General features: G+C 41.6%; 1 protein-coding gene across 9 annotated transcripts in view; it reads left to right on the top strand.

Moving 5' to 3' along the window:
- glra3 (glycine receptor, alpha 3) overlaps positions 1-23,992 on the top strand; it is a 199,161-nt gene that overhangs the window by 54,943 nt on the left and 120,226 nt on the right. For 7 of the 9 annotated variants that reach the window (XM_086032404.1, XM_086032411.1, XM_086032407.1 and 4 more), the window contains one exon: positions 8,876-8,943. In XM_086032404.1, the coding sequence (XP_085888530.1) occupies positions 8,876-8,943 (68 nt within the window). Of the gene's footprint in view, positions 1-8,875; positions 8,944-16,414; positions 16,580-16,650; positions 16,725-23,992 lie in introns of all 9 variants that reach the window. The other 2 variants (XM_086032408.1, XM_086032409.1) reach the window with 2 other exon arrangements.

Here is a 23,992-nt window from a genome sequence, read left to right as displayed (position 1 = left end):
ATGTTTTCAGTCTCAGCGGTCTACGTCACGCGAGGAAGGCATGCTTGGTAATATTGCTCGCTTTGTCAGTTCTGTTGTCTAAAATGGTGACCGATCGCCACCAAAATGCAAATGCACATTACTACTCTTGTCCACTTCAAACTGTGAAAGTATAAAAGTGTAAAACGTGATCTCATCATGATCACCTCGATAAAATCAAAAATACCGTGGCGATTGCTCCTCCACTTTCACAAGCTGAAGCGGACAAGAGCATGAATGCGCACACGAACCCTGACTGGTTATACTTCTGACATTTAGTGACGCTAAACTCATGTCTCAGGAGGGAGAGAGACACGGCTTGCAGCAGCAGCAGGCAGAGCCCCCCGCTTCCCTCCCCGGTTAAAGGTAGGATTGGGACAGCGGAAGCTGAGCAACAACTAGCTTCAGGCCATTAAAACAAAAGGCGTTAGCACAACAACATTAGCTCCTTACTGTCCGCCCAGCGTGCGGAGGTGAAGATGAGCCTGTCTTCATGTCGCCTCGCAAGCAGTCGCGCGCGGTGTCTCCGCCCTTTGCTTGCAGCCCGCTTCTGCCCGAGTGAAGCGGCTTGAGAGTGACAAAATGCCTCATCGAACAGCGAACGAAAAGTTCCAGCAAAAATGGCTGCACAGCCGAGAGTGTGGCCGCATTGGAACGTGCCATTTCGGCTGTTACCTTTCAAATTGGACGGCGCGTTGTAAGACGAAGTTGGGGCACTCCTCATCCAAATAAATGCGCACGTCTCATTTCCACTTCAGTCTCTGTAAATATCCTGACTGGTGTTTAATGCCTCGCCCGTCCTAACCCTAACCGTGATCAGCAAAGAAGCAGTGTTTTTTATGTTGTTTTGTTTTGTTTTTTCTAAGCAAAGAAGCAGTTTGCACTGGTTCCAGCCTATGTAGCTCTGCTGACTTCCACATTTCCTCATTCTCATGTAAATCAGCCAGAGAGGTTAATCCTTTTGATATGTTGAAGTGGGCATTAGTAGAGATGTCCACAGAAATTTTGGTGCCAATTGATCGCCGTTTTTGGACGTTATAAGCAATCAAAGTACAATGATTTCCAATGGAGAGTTTGAAATCGGTCCCTCGCGTGACTCCGGCCGAACAAGGATAGAACGGTAGGGGATGCAGCCATTCTGCTCATTAACAAGGGGCGTTATTCATAGAGTCGCTTATTTCCTTAATTTCTCCCAAATGTATTCATAAAATAGAAAATGACAACTTTTTTCATTTTCCTGATCAAGAAATACATGAAATGAACTTGTTAGTGAAAACGTGGCCATCCCGGCCCCACCGTCCCTTTAAGGCTGTAGAGCCACACATAGTCACATGGGCTAGTCACGTTCTTTCTGCCATCCATTAAATAGTTCAACTGAGAATTAGGTCTTTACGAGATGTCGTTTGAACATCGCGATTGCGATGTGCGCATGCGCGATAGTCCCATCGAAGGACGTGCGATGTTTTGACTTTTTTTTTTCTTAGAACACGCAAACTTTGGTTTTGCTTCATAAAAGCAGCAAGCTACTCCGTGCTCTTACACAGCCTGTCTCGCTCAACCCTTCCCTCCTGCCAATCAGTCACCGGCCCCTCCCCCTCCACTCTCACAGCCGCTACTGTCTGCTCTGAGACAACATGGAGGAGGAGGAGACGACGGCAGAAGCGGCAGTGGATTTAGTCCCCAAAATAAAGTCAACATCCAAAAAATGAAAGTATTTCGGCAATAAAAAGGAAGATTCAAATAAAGCATACTTTGTCAACAGTGTCTCGCCGTTGTTGCTGCAATCGCCATCACAAGCCCCTGTATGACCAGTTCAAACTAAGAAGTGGGACCCGAGGTGAAACTTCATCTACTCAAAAAACAATTACAGAAGTCTTCGCCAGCATAACTCCTTATGATAAGAAGTCCAAACAGCACCGAAAAATCACGGATGGCAAAGGCTCCAGGACAACTTTTCAAACCCATGCCAATGGGGAATCGGCTTTGTATTGTGTTCAGGTCTGTGGGACCCACGTTCAGATTTTATTAAAATTAAAATGTGACAAGGCATATCTGAAACCTTCTCCTCATGGTGATAACACACTGTTATGGGAGTTTATTTTTTTAAATTACATTTTATTTGGTGGAGTAACACATTAATTCGGAAATGTCATTACAATTACATTAACAATGTTTGCTGTTCATATAACTTGCAATTATGGTGTAGTAAACATCTGTTGAGTATTTCAACAGAAAATTATTTGATTGTTTTGTTTGAAAAAAAAAAAAACTCTAGCAGGTCCACCAGACCCCTCAACACTGGCTGAGTAACAAAAATATGAACACCATACAAGGGTTAAACCATCACCATTTAGCCCACATATAAACCATACAGGATCCAGACATGGTTGACCAGCTCTAACCCATGCCCTATATAGCCCTTATGGTCCTCAGATATGGGTGACCAGTTTTAACCCATGTCCACTTAGCCCTCATATAGCCCATTCCACTCCCAGCTGACTCTTGTTTACCAATCATATTTCTTCTTCTACTCATAAACGCTGCAATGACAATGTCACTACCATCACCTACAGGCCAATACCAGCTGCTCACAGTGCCACCACCCTCACTAGCTCCCCCTGCAGGCCCTCATTATCATTACCACTATCGGACAACTTTCCCATTGAAACCATCACCGGCAGACGCTTCCCTTGCACACACAAACAACGTGGTTTTAACAGTGGTAATCTAGTATATGTTAATACTGCTCATTCATACCACCATGAGCGCACGTCCAGCACAATAATTAATCTGGCCATGCTGAACGTGCGCTCCCTTTTAAACAAAACTTTTATCATAAACGACCTGATTTTAGACAATAATTTACATGGTATACTTTTGTCTGAGACATGGCTTGGTACAGATGCTCCAGTTGCTCTCACCGAGGCTTGCCCACCGAATTTTAACTTTTTATTTTCTCCAAGGGATGGCAAAAGAGGAGACGGGACTGCATCAATTTTTATTAATACTCTTTTATCAAAGGAGATCATTTTTAGCAGCTATTTATCGTTTGAACACCATGCCTTTGTTTTTAGCAGTCCCCCTATTCTCTGCATTACCGTTTATAGACCTCCCCATCATTCCACTTCTTTTGTTACAGAATTTTCAGAATTCTTATCCATTTTACATTCCAGTTATAACAGGATTTTAATAACTGGCGATTTTAATATACACATGGACAACATCTCGGACCCACTATCCAGAGATTTTTTAAACCTTTTAAACTGCTTGGATTTTAAACAGCACGTCTTGCAGCCAACTCACAACAGAGGACACACCCTGGATTTGGTTATAACCTATGGCTTGTCTGCTGGTGTGTCCTCTGTTGTTGACTTGGCAGTGTCAGACCACTACTGTGTCTATTTTAACATCGCCAGTTTTAACCATCTAGCAGTCCCGGCGAGAACAGTGAAGAAACGCTACCTATCTTCTGAGGTGGCTGCAAATTTTATCGAGATCTTAAAAAGCACTCCTGCTGACATATTACTTACACCCTGTGATCTTATTGTTGACAATTTTAACCTACATCTTAAATCATCATTAGATTCAGTAGCTCCACTTTTAAAACAAAAACAAAGACTGTACCCCCGTGGAGAAACAATGCTATCAAAACATCAAAGAGAAAATGCAGGAGTGCAGAGAGGAGGTGGAGAAAAAGTAAACTTACAGTACACTATGAAATTTTATGCGAACAACTGAAATCCTACAATAAAACAGTCAAACTGGCAAGATCTTCCTATTTCTCAAACCTCATTACAGTCAATAAAAACAACCCCAGAGTTCTCTTCTCCACCTTTGAACTTTTAACTAGTTCTGATTTTAATAAGTCCCCACAGAGACCAACAGACGCTCTCTGTGAGGACTTTGCAGACCACTTCAGAAGTAAAATCGATGACATAAGATCCAGTCTTTTAGCCCGTCAAAACACAAGTTTTAATAAACCCGGACAATCATATTTACATGAGGAAACACTGGAAAGTTTTGCCCTGGTTGATGCAAGGACACTTGTTCGAGTTTTCTCCCAGGTAAACCCAACAACCTGCCTTTTGGATCCAATTCCCACATTTCTTTTTAAGACATTTTATGGATTTTTTGAGGAACAAATTTTAAATATAGTCAATTGCTCTCTTCAGACGGGCGTCTTCCCCGCTGCCTTTAAAACAGCGGTGGTGAAGCCCCTTCTGAAGAAGAGCAATTCTGACCCGAGCGTTTTTAATAATTACAGACCTGTATCCAACTTACCGTTTTTAAGTAAGATTTTAGAAAAACTGGTTTTCATCCAGTTGAATCATTTTTTAAATACAAATAATATTTTGGAGAAATATCAATCTGGTTTTAGGATGAACCACAGTACGGAGACTTCTCTTTTAAGGATTTTAAATGATATTAGGTGCACTGCAGACGTGAGAAAACTCACAGTCTTGGTGCTACTGGATCTAAGCGCTGCTTTTGATACAGTAGATCACCAAACTTTATTAAATAGACTTAACAATCTAGTGGGCATCTCTAGTACTGTTTTTGACTGGTTTTATTCCTATCTCACAGACCGATATTTCTTTGTAAGTATGGATACTTGTTCCTCCAAAACCCATGAAATTAAATGTGGGGTTCCCCAAGGTTCGATTTTAGGCCCCCTACTTTTTAATCTTTATATACTTCCCCTTGGGGATGTCATCAGGGGACACGGCATCAGCTTTCACAGCTATGCTGATGATACGCAGCTGTATATTGCCGTGTCTCCTGATGACACAGGACCCATTGATACCCTTTTAAATTGCATTTTAGATATCAAGCCATGGATGGCAGATAATTTCCTTCAGCTCAATCAGGACAAAACTGAGGTTTTAGTTATCGGTCCCGAAGGTCAGAGAGAGAAGCTTTTACCAAAACTACACATTTTTAATCCCTCACATTGTGTGAAGAACCTTGGCGTCATTTTTGACTCTGAGCTCAGTTTTATTCCTCATATTAAAAATGTAACCAAGATTGTTTTTTATCACCTTAAGAATATCGCCAGAGTCCGCCCGTTTCTCTCTCAGGCTAACACGGAAGTGCTGATGCATGCTTTTATTTCCTGTCGTTTAGATTACTGTAATGCCCTGCTCTCTGGCCTCCCGAAAAAGAGCATTTCACCACTGCAACTACTGCATAATTCAGCCGCTCGGGTGCTGACGAGAACCAGAGGGCGGGAGCACATTACGCCAGTTTTGAAATTGCTGCATTGGCTCCCTGTGTGTTTCAGGATCGATTTTAAAGTACTTTTATTAGTTTATAAATGTGTTAATGGTCTTGGCCATCTTATTTATCTGATTTGCTTTTATCATACCAGCCCTCGCGGATCCTGAGGTCCTCTGGCGCCGGCCTTTTATTTATTCCAAGGGTGAGGACCAAAATGCATGGCGAGGCTGCATTCAGCCGTTTTGGTCCTCACCTTTGGAACAGCCTGCCAGAGGACGTCAGGTCTGCAGAGACTGCTGATATTTTTAAGAGGAAGCTCAAGACACACCTTTTTAGTTTGGCTTTCAACAACTTTTAAATAATTCATCTTTTCTTTTGATTGAAGATTTTTTTTTTTTCTATCTTATTTTACTTATTCTAGTTCTTACACTATACTACTGTTCTGTCTTTTAGTTTTGTTGCTCTCTGCCATTGTCAGCTTTTAGCTCCAGTGTTTCCTCACGGGGGAGCCTCCGCTTTGAGGGAGGGGTGGCTGCCCTTCCCGCGGGGGCTGTCATCGCAGGGACTCCTTGGGTCTGGGTGGCCGGCGGCCTCTACACTTTGTGTGGGGTCCGCCTGTCTAATCCGGGCCTCTATGGTGGTGGCGCCCCTGTGGCCGTGGGCTGTCATTCCCCTCGGCGCGGAGAGCTCCCCTTGGGTACCCTTTCCTCATATGGTTTCTCTGTGCCTTGTCATGTATTTTTAACACATTTCATCAGGTTGTGCACTTTGTGTGGGTGTGTGTGAATGATTGCTGATGTACTAATGGATATCTGTCTTGGGTTTGTTGGGAGGGAGGGCATGAACTGAATTTTTTTTTTTTTCTAATTATCTATGTTTTGCTTTGAATGTTTTAAAGCACTTTGAGTTGCATTTTTATGTATGAAAAGTGCTATATAAATAAAATGTGATTGATTGATATGAGACCCAGACATGGATAATCATCTTAAATTTTGTCCATTTAGCCCACATATAACCCATCCAGGACCCAGGCATGGTTGACCAGCTGTAACCCATGCTCACTAAGCCCTTATAAAAACCATATGATAGGGCTGCTCGATTATGAAAAAAGAAATAATCACCAAAGCCAATTTTGTAATCATGGAGTGTAATAATCGGAATTGTAATTTAATTTCGATTAATTGCACAGTCCTACCATATGGTGCCCAGAAATGAGTGACCACTTTCAACCCATGCCCATTTAGCCGATATATAGAACATATGAGACCCAGACATGGGTAATCAACTTAAACCACCCCCACTTAGGCCACATATAACCCATACAGGACCCAGACATGGTGGACCAGCTCTAGCTCATGCCCGTGAAGCATAAACCTTATGGTACCCAGACATGGGTGACCAGTTTTAACCCATGCCCCCTTAGCCCATATAGAGCCCATATTCAGGGCTGCACATCATTTTTTTTCATGGGGTATTCATGAGTACCAGGAGATTGTCTTTGGTACCCACTAGTGGTGCAACAGATCACATAAGTCACAGTTCGGATCGGTCACAGATTTTGAGCCACGTATCGGATCGTTTTTTGGATCAGGGAAAAAGAAAAGATAACGTTGTGTTCATTTATTTTATAAATAGCTTTTAACCATAAAAAAAATAAAAAAATACAAATAAACTCCTAATGTCTAAAATGGCCATTTAGGATTTAAGAACACAACTTATACCACACAACAATGCAATATAAGGCAGGATACACTCTTATTTTGTAAGTGGTACAGAATATAAATTCCAAGGTATCCTGCCAGACATTTTGAGCTGAATATTTTCTTAGAATTATTTATTGAGAAAAAGTGTTTTTTATAAAATAAATGAAGACAAAGTTTGTGTTTTTTTTCATAATGAAAAAGACCTTGAAGTGTAATTTAAGTCACCTTCCTTTCAACATGGGCAGCGCATTACAAAGTAATCTTGGTCAACAATATGAAAAAGTTTAAAAAAAAAAAAAAAAAAATACTGAAAGCCAGGAAATAGCTGTTGAACTACCAGCTAATGATAACAGCTGCTAGCCACTAACGCCAGAGACCGTATTATATAATGACAGCGTAATCAACCAGCAGTTTGTTCACGTCCTAAATTAGAGACTGAATGTGATTTTGGGACGGCATTGCGTTAGTGTTGGTGGCAAGCGTTAAAACTGCTGTCGTAATGTCGAAAATGGAAGTCATGTTAGCCGCTACGCCACCACGCGGGCCAATTTTAAAGTAAAAGTCCACTAAGGCACTGGCAACAATGATTCAATGTACTATTTGGTAAGCTTTATTTTGAAGTTAGCCTTTGCGGAGGCGGTGTGTTCATCGAGTATGTTTGCAAAACGCTCTCGTACATGCGACTTACTTCTTGAGGTTTTTCAACTTCCTTTGCTGAATGCAGACTAATCATATTGCCTTAATGTGAGCACGCACTGTTTCTTTCCACCAACCATTCTGTGGATTGTGCCCGTCCTGAACCGTGATGCTTGACCCTTAGCGATCACAGGTCAAAGATGATTCGTTGCAGTGCACCACTAGTGTGTACTGGTATGCAAATGCGCGTCGTGACACAAATGACGGTACGCATCAGTGATTTCTGTTGCGCATGCGCACCTGCGTACAAGTTATGTGCACCACTGCCCATATTGGACCCAAACATGATTAACCAGTTCTAACCAATGCCCTCTTAGCTCATCCATAACCCATACAGGACCCAGACATGGTCAGAAGACCCATGCCCACTTATCCCACACATAACCCAGATAGGACCGATAAATGGTGATTAGTTTTAACCTGGTAGGGGTTAGCTTAGCCTTTATACACCCCATATGAGACCCTGACATGTTCTAACGCTTGCCCATTCAGCCCATACACAATCCTTATTGCACCCACCACATTTACCCAGTTCAAGCCCATGCTCACTTGGTACCCACGAAACCCGCATTTATGTGGGTAATGTGCATATTAATATCCAAATAGCTTAAATATTTTCCTCTGTCATAAACTGTTTTGGGATGTTGCTGGGGTAAATGTATTTTTTTAAAGGATAATTCATAAATTTTCGATTTCTCAAAATAAAAATTGGTGGGGACCCATCATTTAAAAAAATCCAGTCATGATAAACAAGAAGGTACATACAAAACAATTCACAAACTGATATCAATGAAAATACCAATCTCCTGCTGAAGTAAAAACAATTTATTAATTTGAGGAACAAAAATATGACAAACACATAATCTGAGAGTATTTTCATTGGTGCCCGTGGCTCCCTGGTCTTTTACATAATGGTGGGCAAGGCCTGCACCTGAATGACATGCCTACAGATGAAGTTCATCAGACCAGCCCCCCAGTGCTAACTTCTTAGCTGAATCACAGCAGGTTGTAGGTAATTCCTTTCGAAATAAAACATTGTTTTCTGATAAAATAGGTATACGCACAGCTACCATGTACCCAACAGTAGAAAGTTTGTAGAAGGCCATTACTTAAGAACACAATGTAATCTGCAGTGTAGCTCCATTAGAGCAGGCCATTGTGTACTAAAATACAGTATTTGAGGTTTCTATACCATCATATTACAATATGGCTGTATAATATTTCCAATTCTCCTTTTACAGGTCCTCCAGTAAATGTCTCCTGTAACATTTTCATCAACAGCTTTGGTTCCATTGCTGAAACCACCATGGTATGTACATAATGCACATTAATAAATGTACAGTATGAGTATGAATATGAAATTAATCATGCGATTATTAATTTCATTTAGTATAATAAGTATAATAAAGTTGTATAAGAAAATGAAAAAAAGTTATTCAAGTAACATTTAGGGAGAGTTAACATTTAACCAGTTTTCAACTGTGGTCTGAACAGTGGGTGACGTACATGACTTGAACAAGAGGAAAAAATCTGATGTGACCTCATGTTATAGTGCTCTGCTTTACTGTAAATGTGTGAATAAATAAAGAAATACAAAGGCGGAGTGTTACGAATACTATGGCAACCAAACTTGAATGTCTGGTACCAACCCAGACAGTGACCCCCACCCATTGTGAAACTCTTTGTGGTGATCCAAGTTTTTGAAATAAACTGACTGAGCACAACAAAGCCAAATGCTAATGCTAGTTCGGTGTTGGCGCATGGACTAGTATAATGTCCATGTCCATGTGCTGGTGACAACATTCCCATCGATGGCAAAAGCAATAAAAATAAGCCATAGCTTGCTCGGTTCTCAAACAATTTTCAGGCTGACTTTTTTTGTAAAGGGTTCATTTAGAGTGGTGTGATTTCCGAGTTCCTAAACGCAACACTCTGTACATGCTCTCAAAGGCAGTCACGGTCAGCAAAAGAGGCTCTCTTGCTGTTTGTTGTCAACGCAAGACCGTGTTTATACAACATATTTGTTTTGTTTTTTAATAAATGTCCGTTTGCTGACTAATTCCTCCAGAATCGCTAGTAGACACTAGAATATATTAGCGCACGCACCACAACAGGACATGCGTGCGGTGTTCCATCGGACACACACGGGACACACTGTGTGCTAACTCCAACTAGAATCCAGAAACGACTGTCCCAATGTGAGAAATGAAATCGAGCATCAGCCACAACGTGCTTACGTTTTAGATGTTCGTTTATCACGGCCGTGCTGCTATAAAAGGGAAATTTACATTGTTTTAAGTAATTTTTTTAAATGTTCCTGGACTTTGGATTGTGTTGCTAATGCTAGCGCCATGACACCATTACCCACAATGGTTCTGGTTACATCACCACTACTGCCCATATGCCTTGCATACGGGCATGACAAGAGTGCCTAGTTGACATGGCGTTGCCATGTCATGTCATGTCATGTCATCTTCCAAACCGCTTATCCTATACAGGGTCGCGGGGAGTTACTGGAGCCTATCCCAGCCGTCAATGGGCGAAGGCAGACTACACCCCGAAATGGTCGCCAGCCAGTCGCAGGGCACACATAGACACTGTCACTGAGCGGGAATCGATCCCACGCTGCCCGCACACAACTCAGGCGTGTGTACCACTACACTATCAGGGACCTACATGGCGTTGCGAATCGATTCTTTTATATTTTTATACACCGTCAATTTTTTTGATCGTGTATTAAGGTTTCCATAGCAACCATCGGCTGCATTGATAATAGCTGCTGGTCACCATGATCTACACATGTATATTAAAAAAAAAAAAAAAAAAAAACCTTTAGAGTAGAGGGGGCGTTACAGCTGCTTCAAAATATTGACAATGAGGATGAACTGCTCGACTGACACATGCGAGTCCCCCTGCCCCGGTGATAGTCTTGACGTGCGTTGTTGGTACAGTGTAACCCTTAAATGTTGTTCTTCCTTATCTTCGGAGGCCGTGGTATGGCGGGTTACAATATAGGTTTGACTTTATGTATTTCTTCTGGCGTCTTCCGTGCTAAAGACAACCGACACGCCAGGACAGTGTTTTGTGGCGTCTTTATTCAGACATGAATAGCCTCGCTCTAATTCACCTCTCTCTCTAGTTTCCTCTTCGCTCAGGAAATGCGCTGTACCAAACCAAATCCAAAAGGGAATAAATACTTAAGCACAATATAAATAAATAAATATATACTCACAAAACAATATTGCAGCATTTTAGAAAAAAATAAATACAAAATAATATATGCGATCCCCAAATTAATATAAAAAAATGAAAATATCAATTGGCAACTAAATCAATCATGTATTACAGTAGTACTGTACATACTAGACAGTCGAAATCAATAAAATAATGACATTATTTGGTGCTTGTTGACATAATTCCCCCATGGATAAAAAAGTCAACTTCCAGGTTGCCGACACACATGCAGCGCGAGAGCCACACAGGCCAATCTCAGCGGTCCACCAACTGTTTCTCATTCATTTATCTGACACAATTTACATTAAAATATAACCACAACAGAATTTTAATAAACAAAATAGCTTTATTGGACACTTGAGGAGTGACTAATAATCGTTTTAGTCAATTAAGGAACTGCCAGAGTGCAATAAAAGTGACATCCGTAAAAATGACTGCTCTCATAGAAACCCAAGCGGCGCTTGAGCAACAATTTGCCCTCAAGAAGCAATAAATATATCTGTCAGAACAACACTAATGTAAATGATCGTGTGCGTGTATAGGGGTGGGTGCGTGTGTGTGTGTGTGTGTTTGAAAGTGCTGAGGGACTGTTTGTGTGAGTTGAATCCAATGCTTGTGTTTTCAATTGAAGTGGAACTAAACCCAAACATTTTTTTTTCAAGAATATGTTCTATGCAGGCCCCCTAGTTGAAACAAGGCATTTTGATTAATATTGTGTTTGTGTCATATGAGTCAAGCAGCAAAATCTCAGGTGTTGGCCATTTTATCACTTCTGTCAACTGAAATTGATCATAACAGATGCCCTGAGAGCTCAAATAATGATCAATCTTGGCTCAGTTTCAGAAAACAGGTTAGCTGTGATTGGTCGTTACCTGAGCCTTGAGTAACTGCGATGTCATTTTCATTCGACAGACGTGACAAAATGGCCGCCCCCTGTGATGGCTAAAAACAGGTGGATTTATCAGAATGACTTGTTTCAACTAGCTGGCTGGCATAGAGCATATTCTTGAATAATAATATGTCGACTTCCCTTTAATAAAGTATTTGCATAAGAAAATCAATCCTCTTATTCATGTTCAGGGTATTCAAATTCAAGAAAATAATGGGACAGAGTTAACTATGAAAAAATGTGATTAATTACGATTAAATATTTTAATCGATGGACAGTACTTATATATATATATATATATATATATATATATATATATATATATATATATATATATATATATATATATATATATATATATATTAGGGCTGCGCGATGTTGGAGAAAATGATATTGCGATTTTTGGGGGGGTTGCGATATATTGCAATATATATTGCAATGTTAAAAATAGAATTTTCATCAGATGACTAGATTTGTTTGGGAATAATTTGGTTAACTCACTATGACATCATTGTATTCATATAATATTGTTTAATCCAGACTAAGGGGGTTCATCTGTGAATGATGATTGCTGTATATAAAAGGGATCACAGAAGTCATGTCTCTGTAACATAATTGATTATTTAACATTGTATTTCAGAGTCCACTGATAGTGTAGTGGTACACACGCCTGAGTTGTGTGCGGGATCGATTCCCGCTCAGTGACAGTGTCTATGTGTGCCCTGCGACTGGCTGGCGACCAGTTCGGGGTGTAGTCTGCCTTCGCCCATTGACGGCTGGGATAGGCTCCAGCAATTCCCCCGCGACCCTGTATAGGATAAGCGGTTTGGAAGATGACATGACATGACATGACATTGTATTTCACACTTCAATGTAAACAGCAGCAAAATATTAAACATATTTTAAACAAAACAAAAAAAGAGCAGGTGCACTAGACCCTTGAGTCATTTAAAAAAATAGAAGAAAATAAAAAACCTCTAAAGCAGCAGCAGAGTTATAAACACCTTTAAACTAAACTATGAAATATTAAACAAATAAAAACTAGGTGTACTAACACCTGAGCTGTTTACAAATATATAACATTAAGATAAAAAAAAAACTTTGTGAAACTGCAGCAAAGTTGTAAACAAATTAGAACAAAAATATTAAAACTTAAAGAGCAGGTGTATTAGTCCCCTGAGTTGTTCAGAAAAATATAACAATAACTAAAACGTTCTGTAAAACATATTACATCCGTGATTTGTCGGTGCTGTTTGGATTTATTATTCTAAGGAGTTATGCTGGCGAAGGCGTCTGTAATTGTTTTTCGAGTAGATGCAGGTTCACCTCGGGTCCAACTTCTTAGTTTGAACTGCTCATACAGGGGCTTGTGATGGCGATTGCAGCAACAACGGCGAGGCACTGTTGGCAAAGGATGTTTTGTTGTTCTGAATCTTCCTTTTTATAGCCGAAATACTTTCATATTTTGGATGTTGACTTTCTTTTGGGGACTAAATCCACTGCCGCTTTTGCCGCTATCGTCTCATCGCCTGTTAGCAGACAGCAGAGTGGAGGGGGAGGGGCCGGTGACTGATTGGCAGGAAGGAGGGGGTGAGCAAGACAGGCTGTGTAAGAGCACAGAGTAGCTTGCTGCTTTTATGAAGCAAAACCAAAGTTTGCGTGTTCTAAGGCAAAAAAAAAAGTTAAAACAGCACACTTCCTACGATTTGACTATCGCGCATGAGCACATCGCAATCGCGATGTTCAAAAGACACATCGCGCAGGCCTAATATATATATACGTATATAAATATTTATACAGTACATACACACACACACGATATATAAACGGCCTTGGCATGGCCGAGGGATGGATCTATGTTGTGTTTGTTCTCACGCTGCGTAACCAAAATTGGCAACTTGCATTTGGCATTGCTGTAAAGCCAGTCAACCAGTCGACCACCGTGCCGCCTCCAATGTATGCGATCATTTTACAATCATATTATTCATTTTTTCTGTAGTATATTTATATTTTTCGGGGCACCACGGTGGGCGACTGGTTGGCATGTCCGCCTCACAGTGCAAGACGTCGTGGGTTCGAATCCGGCCCCCACCTTTCTGTGTGGAGTTTGCATGTTCTCCCCGTGCCTGCGTGGGTTTCCTCCGGGTACTCCGGTTTCCTCCCACATTCCAAAAACATGCATGATCGGTTAATTGGACACTCTAAATTGCCCCTAGGTGTGATTGTGAGTGTGACTGTTTGTCTCTGTGTTCCCTGCCATTGACTGGCAACCAGTTCAGGGTGTCCCCCACCTACTGCCCGAAGTCTACTGGGATAGGCTCCAGCACGCCCGCAACCCCTGTGAGGATAAGCCATTTGGATAATGGATGGATGAATGAATGAATAAATAAATAAATGAATAAATGACATTTATTTTATTGTATTAACTATGTATTTAAACAAAAATTACACCATGCATTGCTTTAACACTGAAGTATTATATTTTGTAGTATGACTTTATACGTAATCATGTTGTGCAAATAGTACAACGGTGACTCGATCTCATCAAATGACATCACTGGCTGAAGATTACCGGAGATGGCCGAAATATTTGAATTTTTGTTGTTAAGCGCGTTGCTATGGGTCTAATTAGGAATCTGGGTGGTTTGCGAAAATATGCTTAAAATTGTTTTAGCTGTTAGTATTACTCAAAATATGGTTGGCCAAGTTTACTTCACACTTGATCCTTAAGTGGATATTGATATGAAATGGAGACTTACCTCCATGGCACACTGGTTTCCTTCTGCAATGAAGCATCCAAGGGATAGATTTTAAAGGGACAAGCCAATTTAATCCTGAACCTTACTATTTTCACTCATATTTGTCAAAAAGAACATACAGAGAAAGTATATCAAACAACAATAGAGGCGACAATTACACCACACAACCTCTGCAGAATGTGGAAACTGAAGCGGTTATGCCACACTTCTGCAAGACTTCTCAAATTTCATGCTGCATTCACACCAAATCCATTGAGGGCGTTTCTGGTGGTGGGTTTCAATTGAAGTCAATGTATTTCATGCGGGCTGGTTTCGTTACATGCGGAGCGCTGCGGATGATGCGTTTGGAGTGGTGGGGCGTGGAGCAAAGCCCTGAAAATCCGTCCATTCGCTGCGTATAAAACAAATTAACTTTGTTTGTTGAACCTCATGGCAGCCAATCGGCATCAGGGCGTACGGCGTCACACACAGCGTCATATACACTCAGCGGGTTTTGTGTGGGGAGCGCAAAATGGAGGAAAAATATGTGGCCATCTGGAGCTATATAACAGAGCCAGCTACCACTACCAGTACAAGAAAAAAAGAGAACAGGCTTGGAGAACCGTGAGCAAGGAGCTTGATATACCTGGTATGTTTTTACTATCTTTCTTTTGTTTTTTACAGCTGTTGAACTTTACTAAGAAGCACAGTGTTGGCCACTTGATTGCAACGTCAAAAAATGCTGTCATTGTCTACTACCAAGCAAAGCCCCTTCCCTCTCTGGTGTGCACAAATGAAGCTTTGGCATTCAGGTTTCAAATTACCCGCAGTCAAACGCCAGTGAAGCGAAGTGGAACGCTCATCCGCGATTGGTGTTAACGTAGCATAAGAGCAGCAGTGTATTTGTATTTGTGTATTTACTATTTTCACTGCAAGTGGGAATGGACTGTTACTATTGATCTATGGAAAAAAATGAATTTGACCATATTTGGACATACAAGGTTTAAAGTAAAGCTCATTTTTTGTATTTATTTTGTATCAATTTCCGTCAGAAACTGTATACATTTTTGCAAAAATATCTAGCCTACTTTTCTTTATTTGCATTTGATAATTTTATACAGCAGCAGTACTGGATGCACTAATCATTTGATACAGGTCTGTTTAATGTCACTTCCAAATAAAGTGGGAAACGGTAAGCAGTCCTAGTGTGTTATATAGTTTTTTTAATAGAATAACTGAAAATATATCATGGTATATCATTATTGTGATATAAAATGGCGAGTATCGTGATAGAAGATGTTTTCCGTATCGCCCAGCACTAGTTGAGAGCAATGAGGAATTTGTGCATTTGGAGCCGATACCAAATACTTCACTCCACCAAACCCTCTTAAGTATCCAAAAATGTGTTACAATAATCTTTAGATTAACAAATCACGAAAGCAAATATATCTCCCTTGTATTCTAAAAAGCGAGTCTCACCTCCCAAGCAGATCCCAATAACACTGCTCAAATTTTAATCAGCAACACTGTAAAAGTCAAATTCTGAAGAAGGATCACTTTTAATTTATTGTTTTAGTTACCATTTAGCCAGGCAAAATAGATTAAGAACAAAATTCTTATTTACAACTGTGGCCTGAAAAGAGGGAAAGCCCCTTTAGAAAAGGAAAATATGTCAGTAAAAACAATTAAAACAACAGACAAAACAAACAAATAAAGTCAGCATTACTGTTATGACTGGTTGTTTACGTGTTGTATCAGTTGCTCTGCATATGGTCCTTTTATTCTTTGTCCTTTATGATGTCATATAGGCCTGAAGTCTTACAGACGCATTGTCAGTACGTCAAACCTTCTTCGAGTGAGGATGCAAACTCTCTTCCAGTCCTGATCTCGGTTGTTACTTTGTATTTTTGTGGATAAAGACTTTTTACTCTTCAACTTCCGTGTCATGCCTGCGTATGGGTCCAAATCCCGATCCTCACATGACAGAACGTACTGACCCGTCATGGACCCAGCAGACATTGACACAATTCCTCAAGCCGAAGACATCACCACTTGCTCCTAAACATCCCTCCACCTCCAATCAGGTAGTGATTGTCTCACCGGCTGCTGGTTTGCCTTTTCACTGGGAAACTCTCGTGTCGCTCCTCCATGATAGGTCGCTCAAGCCGTCGCAAGTCCCGGTCTGCCTCCAACCGCCCTCAGCCTGCTGACCACCCCCAAACCCTTCGTGTAAGCACTGTCTTTTTTTTCCATGTTTCTCTCATAGTTACCATCTACTTGTCCTCATTCTGTATAGTCCCCTTCTAGTTTAACAGCCGATGTTTTGTTTTTAGACTCAGATTTTTCTGACTGTGAAGATGGTCATGAATGGGTTAATCTCCTTTCTGATTCTGATTCTGACATTGATTTTGGGCTTCCTGCTTTTTCAAGCCCTCCTCAGTTTTCGTACGATGATGAACGCTTATTTTCCGATTCAGATTTTGACACTGATTTTGGTTTTCCGATTTCCTTCCCAAGTCACTATTCGAGCCCTTGTCAGTTTTTGTCACGTTTTTCTGATGATGATTCCTTAGTGTCCACTCCAGAACACTTTCCATCAGACCCTAGCTTGGGCGCCCATCAGACCCTAGCTTGGGCGCCCGGTTGGCCATTTACATGGGACCCCACGGGTTGGACACGTAGATGCCCGAGTTTAGGGCACGAGGCCTGACGCTGCCTTCATCCCCCGTGTGGCCCCCTGGACGCCCACCGGACTGGCCCCGCCAAAAGTCTCTTGTCTGGCCTTCCGGAAGGCCACTAGATTGTCGCCGCCACTGCCCTCTCGCATGGCGTCCGGGTCGCCCACCAGACTGGTCCTGCCAAGACCTTCTCGTCTGGTCTCCAGGACACCCACCGGACTGGACCCGCCAAGACCCTCTCGTCTGGCCACTGGGTCGCCCACCAGACTGGTCCTGCCATGACCCTCTTGTCAGGCCTCCTGGACGCCCACCGGACTGGCCCCGTCAAGAACCACTTGTTTGGCCTTCGGGAGTGCCACTAGATTGTCCCCGCCATGACCCACTCGTCTGGCCTCCTCTCGCCCACCAGATTGGTCCTGCCAAGACCCTCTGGTCTGGCCTCCTGGGCGCCCAATGGACTGGTTCTGCCAGGAATCTCCTGTCTGGCCTTCTCCGATCCGTTCTTGATTTTGGTTTTGCTTTAGCATTTAGTTTCATGGTTTCATCATGATTCTTTTGTGTCTGTTTAGTTACTTAAATTCTTGTTGTTTTATACTTAAATTGAATTGTTTTTTTTTGTTTTGTTTACCTTGTTTCTGTTGTTTTAGATTCTGGGCCAGGTGGTGCCCCTTGATGGGGGGCTACTGTTATGACTAGTTGTTTACGTGTTGCATCAGTTGCTCTGCAGATATTATGGTCATTTTATTCTTCGTCCTTTATGATGTCATATAGGCCAGAGGTCTTACAGTTTAAAAGTTTGAGTTACACACTGACACATTGTCAGTATTGTCAGTACATAAAATCTTTTAGTGAGGATGCAAACTCTTTTCCATTTCTGATCTCTGTTGTTACTTTATAGTTTTGTGGATGAATATTTTTTCCCTTCAACTTCCGTGTCATGTCTGCGTATGGGTTCAAATCCCGATCCTCACATGACAATTACAAGACAATAAACATTACAACAAGACAGCTCAAAACATTCACACAAGGTGAATCATGTATCAAGGAGCAAGAAAACCAAATTTCCCAGGGAACATCTGCATTAGCCTTGAAGCAAGTCCATGATCGTGGCTTTAAAGGCTGCCTTGGAGACCAGAGATTGCAGTTTTAGTGATTTCTGCAAATCACTCCAGGTTGTAGCTGCAGCAGCATGACACACAGAGAGACTCAATGCTTCTGCATTCAGGACATTCAAAAGAATCCGGTTAGCTGAGCGAGTATTGTAAGGATTGTATGTGGAATCCTAGAACCAAGATGGTTGAGAGGTTCTGAATACCTGGGCAGAGAAAAATGACATGGCCAGAAATCCCACAAGATTTAGGGGAATTAAACAACAAATGACCCTGAGGTGGAAAAGGGGATCACAGTTATCAGTGTGAAGATGGGACATCAGCATCTTATATGGAAATTAATCAAGTATCACTCATCAAGGAACCAACTTGGAAGTTTGGATACTGAAGGTGAAAAAAACAACTACAACTGCAAAATCAGTAAAGGAAGAGTCAGGCTCAGGTGTCTTCAGAGAAGAAGACAAAAATAAAAAATGAGCACCAGATGCAAAATCTATCAGTGGAAGATGTGCAGGAGGAGGAAAGGGCTATCATTTGTTTCGAACAAAGACGCTACTTTAGTCATAAATTCAGTTACCTGGAAAATGACATATCCCTCATCTTGAAAAGCACCATTCACAAACTGGACCCATTTCTCAATAATGGCATCTTGTGACTAGGTGGAAGAAGAGGTGGGTAAGTCAGTAAATTTCGCAAGTTCGTCATTCGCCAGTGGCCGGTCCGCCAGTCGGTCATTATTTCAGGCCGGCCCAGTTCGTCAGTTGTCAATTTTGCTCCTCTGCACATTTTGCCGTGATAGGATGAAGTGAAATTGTCTCCATCGTGTGTATAAAACGTGTGTTTAGAATTCACTCCCGCTTCGCCCCACCCCACTCCTTTCAGAAGAAATGGTTGTATACTACTATTGTCATAAATTGGCAAGATGCAAGACGGGGAGAACCCAAATGCGAGAGGGCGAGGCATGAGGACAGTTTATGATATTTTAATGAAATGAAATGGGAAACAATTGACTGGATTCAGATGCTGGGCGTGGTGAAGAAGCTGGGCTTGGCGTGGTGATGAGGTTTGGCTTGGCTTGTGAGACTGGGCTTGGTGTAGTGACGAGGATTGGCTTGACTTGGCTTGGCATGGTGAAGAGTCTTGGTTTGGCGTGGTGATGAGGTTCGACTTGGGCTGGTTACTAGGCTTGGCTTGACGTAATGACAAGGTTCGGCTTGGCGTGGTTACGAGGCTTGGCTTGGAGTGGTGACGAGGCTTGGTTTGGGGTGGTGATGAGGTTTGGCTTGGTGTGGTTACGAAGCTTGGCTTGGCATGGTGACAGGGTTCGGAATTGGTGTGGCTTGACAACACGTAACTCTATTCACACAACAACATCGACAACGAGGACTACAAAGACAATGACCCGACAAGGACTGAACAAAACTTAGCAACTTAAATACAAGCACACTGACGAGACCACGAGAAACACCTGGACAAGACACACAATGTAGGAAGGAGCTGATTGGTTCACACTAAGGAGTGGAAGGCACACAGGTGGACACAATAATCATGACGAGACAGACACAGAAAGGTGAGCAAAACATGAAACTACAAAAAAACCCAAACCAAAACAGACCAAACATGACAACTATCCCACCAATTAAGTATAAAAATTGTATTTTAACTTGACCATTCCAGGCGGACTACAAATAGTGAGGCAAGCTCTAATATATTTTTGGTAAAACAATGATCCAATGAACCAATGATCCATTGTCTAAAGTGCATATTAAAATGAAAGGGAGACTTACCTCACGACACACGTGAGGGGGGTCTCTCATCGATCCATCTTAAACAAGTCAACATAATCCAGCGAACCTCACTATTTTCACTTGTTATTGTCTAAAAAACAAAGCAAAAACAAAAAAAAGGCTGCATTCAGCAGACAGTGTGAACACGTCATCATGTTGCACACACCTCCGGCTGTGAAATCGTGCTTTATTTCACTATTTGCTATTTTCACCGCTTTAAATTGGCTAGAATTGCATAAAAATTACAGATGAAGTAAGGACGGACCATGAGAATCGATTTATGATGAAAAATATGAATTTGACCACATTTGGACTTCCAAGATTTTCGTCCGACAGTGACTATATAATTCTATTTTAATATTTCGGCATCCCAATAACAATTACAATTTAGAACCACAATTAAACAAACCACAAAATACAAATCAAATACTTTGTTCAAATATTGTGCAGTTTTAGTATCGCTGCCACGCCAGCTTCCTGCTGACACGTCATCAAGGGCTGTAAAGGTCAAGGGCTGTAAAGGTCAAACAAGGCGAATGCTGATCACAGAAATTGCACAAGATCTGAAGAAACTAGTTAAAAACTTAGACAGAAGAAGACTTGATGCGCATTTTTGAGACAAATAACATCCTGTAACGAATTGGGTTATCTGTATTGTGGTGACGTTTGTGTTTTGCTAAGTTGTGTTGTCTCCGAGGTTCCTGAATGCATCACGTGACTCTCTGGATGGGAGGGGTGTGCGAGGGAGCAATGAGCGGACGGCGAGGACGAAGAGATCTGTGTGTACTTACAACAGTACTGTTGTTGCACGGTAGTTGGAATAATAAAAAAGCAGCCGTGTTGGAATAATAAAAAGGGAGATAACTAAGCTACGTTTGGCGTCGTGACTTTGGAAGACGTTACAATACACTTCAATTGGACACTTATAATTTGCCAAACCACGTAGAACCGTAACATAAGGATGAAAGAGCCGCTCCGGAGCCGCGGGTTGCAGACCTCTGCTCTAGTTTATGTTTAACATCAGAGCTGGGCATTCCATCTATCTTATGGACCGGTCCGTTTTTCCATCACTGACGGACGCCCGTTTTGTTGACGAACGACGTAATTTGTTTTTTAAAATAGACGGATTAAGCATAAACGGAAACCCTTTTATTGAGTCCGCCATCTGTCTGCAGTCCGTCATTAGTCTATTTTTAGCGTTGAGGTTTCGGAAAATAGTGAGTTGTTGTTGCTTGGGGGACAGATTTGAGTGAGGGACCAGGCTGTGTAAGCAACCTGAAGGTGCTTACACCTTCCGTCAGAAACTGTCTACATTTGTGCTAAAATTAGTGCAAAAATGTAGATATAACAAATTACTTCCCCCAATTTCTGCATGGGTTGGGTTACCAACTTCACGCAGGTGTCAAACCTCGCAGGCAGGCAGGATCAAATACCGTCTGACTAGCTGACGGATGCCCATTTAAAAATAGAGGCGGCCCGGCCTATAGATGGGTACTATTTTCCCCCCCGAAAAAAAGGCAAATGACGGACAATGGAAGGGTACCCACACTGCAGACGGATGACGAATAACGAACGCTCAATTTTTAGTATAATGCTCAACTCTGTTTAATATGTTCAAAGGGTCTTTCAAGTGTGACAACGTATGTGAAAAGTAGCAGAATTCGTTGTTGATGTTGAATAAAGTGCTGTGACAAGGGTAACGTTAAGGCCTAGATAGACCAAACAGATGACGGAGGTCGTGAAGTGTCGTAGCGTCTGAATGCGCCGTCTGATTGGTGTGGTGACCACCGTCGTAGTGTCATAACTCGTCACTAAGCGTCTTGGGGGCCGTTTACGCATGTTGAATCGGCGTTGCCAATCGTGACATTTGGTCACTCTGATAGGCTGTTAGCTAGCAAATCAGCACTCACCGTTGTCACACCAACCGGAAGTGACAAATGCGGATAAACCGTGAGCACGCCTTCGCTGCCTTAATCTTCTTACAAGTACAAGAGCGAGGGTTAACAATTTAAGTATTTCTTAAAACTGTGTCAAGAACGTGATGGTTTACTTCACGTGAGAGTTCATCGTGAGCGAAGAATATAGCTGAATATATTGTTTACGTTTTTATAATCCCCCCCCGGCCAACATCTTTCTGGTTGGATTTTTCTAACAATGAGGAATAGTTGCCGATAGTATGGAAGGGTATTAAATCTTATGCATGCGCAGAAAGTACTTTAATGGTCAGTGTAATGTATTGTGAGTTGTGTTCACTGTTCGCAATTGTTTATGGCAGTGTCCATCTCGCTTGCCGTACTGAGCGGGAGTAGGTCAAGGAATTGCAACAATAAACAGACAGCGCTGCAGCCTTTACTGACACTGTTTGGCGTGTCCCTTCCTTACTCGAGTAACCTACATACTTTACATGGTGTCAGACGTTTGTCAAGAACTGGAAACACCCAGCCATGGCCACTGCCGCATTTGAACACCCAAAAATCGACTGGGACGCTGCAGATTTATATCAAGAATTTGAGAGGTTCCGCTGCCATGTGAATTTTGTCTTGGACGCCCCCTCGCAAAGTTGAAAAATAAACAACGTGCGGGATGGCTCGGGTCGTGGATCGGCGAACAAGGTAGAGAAATATACAAAATGTTGGACTGGGCTGATGGTGAGAGGCAAGATCCCGTGAAAATTTTAGACAAGTTTGCCAACTATATTAGGCCGAGGAAAAATAAGAGGATAGCAAGACATCGTTTCAAACAAAGGAAGCAAGATGCGACGGAGAGTTTTGACCACTTTGTGAAAGACCTAAAGCTTATGCTAATGGTCATTATGGTGACTCTGACGACATGTCAGGTTGATCAATTTGACATTTTTAGAACACAACACAAATGAAGAGGAAAGCACTAAATTATTTGTTTCTAGCTCATGAAGAGAACGGAGAGATTTCTGCTTCCCGCTGTCCTCGTAAGGAGAACACTTCTTTCTACGTTCCTTCTGCGTTCTAAACGTATTTCTCCGTTCCCTCTCTTTTTATTAACTTTGAGGACTCCCTGGTTACATGGGTGTTTCCAACCTAAGGGGCGGGGAATTTATGCAAGCCGTTGGAAACCCTTGGCCTTGTTATCCTATATGAGTGTATGTGGGTGAGAAATTATTTGTGGGAAAGAGATTACGGTGTACATGTGTCAAAGCATTACATTGCAAAAACTTTCAGTGATATTAACAACTTTGGGTCTTCCTCCTTGCTTTTCCTTCTTGCTTTTCACACTTTCTCCTTGGATGGTTATAACAAATATCGATATGAAAGCAGAAGCAATTCCTTCATTGCAAGCAAATATAACATCATTCTTATATTTAGTTTACAATACAAATCTATATAATAAACAAAATAACTCAAACATATGTTCATTTAGCATAATCAGCAAATGTGTGATAACTATTTAAAAATTATTCTTACATGACATGTTAATTGATGCTATAATAGCAGGTGTGAGGGAAAAGAGGGTCCAAGAGAGACTGTTAGATAAAGGTGAAGAACTGTCGCTGGCAAAATTCCCCAACAATTTGAGATGTCGCAGAAGCAAATGATGATTGTTAGAGAAGAAGATGTGCAAATGTCGACAATGTCTGTCAGATCAAAGTGCAAAATGTTCAATAAAAATGTGCATGGCCAAGCACAGCTAACAACCCATTTGAAAGTAGCAGTGGACAAACAATCCAAAGGCCGTGCCGCCCTGTCCCTCTCCCTCTCTCTCTTAAAACAACACGTTTTTTAACAACTTAAATGAACAAGAATAACATGTCTGGAGAGTTGCAAAGACAAAATAACATTGGGGAACCAATTGCTCCTCTTGCTCAACTTTTGTTTTAGTCTTCTCTCAAGTAAAGACAATGTGACGGTTCTGCTGTTTGATAGTTTCTCTCTGTTGTGTAGCGAACA

This window comes from Filicampus tigris, chromosome 6 (assembly GCF_054856515.1).
Source record: "Filicampus tigris isolate MCC_2025a chromosome 6, RoL_Ftig_1.0, whole genome shotgun sequence".
NCBI classification, from domain to species: domain Eukaryota; kingdom Metazoa; phylum Chordata; class Actinopteri; order Syngnathiformes; family Syngnathidae; genus Filicampus; species Filicampus tigris.
Note: the sequence above shows the minus strand (reverse complement) of the source record. Positions and strands in the feature narration are given on the sequence as shown.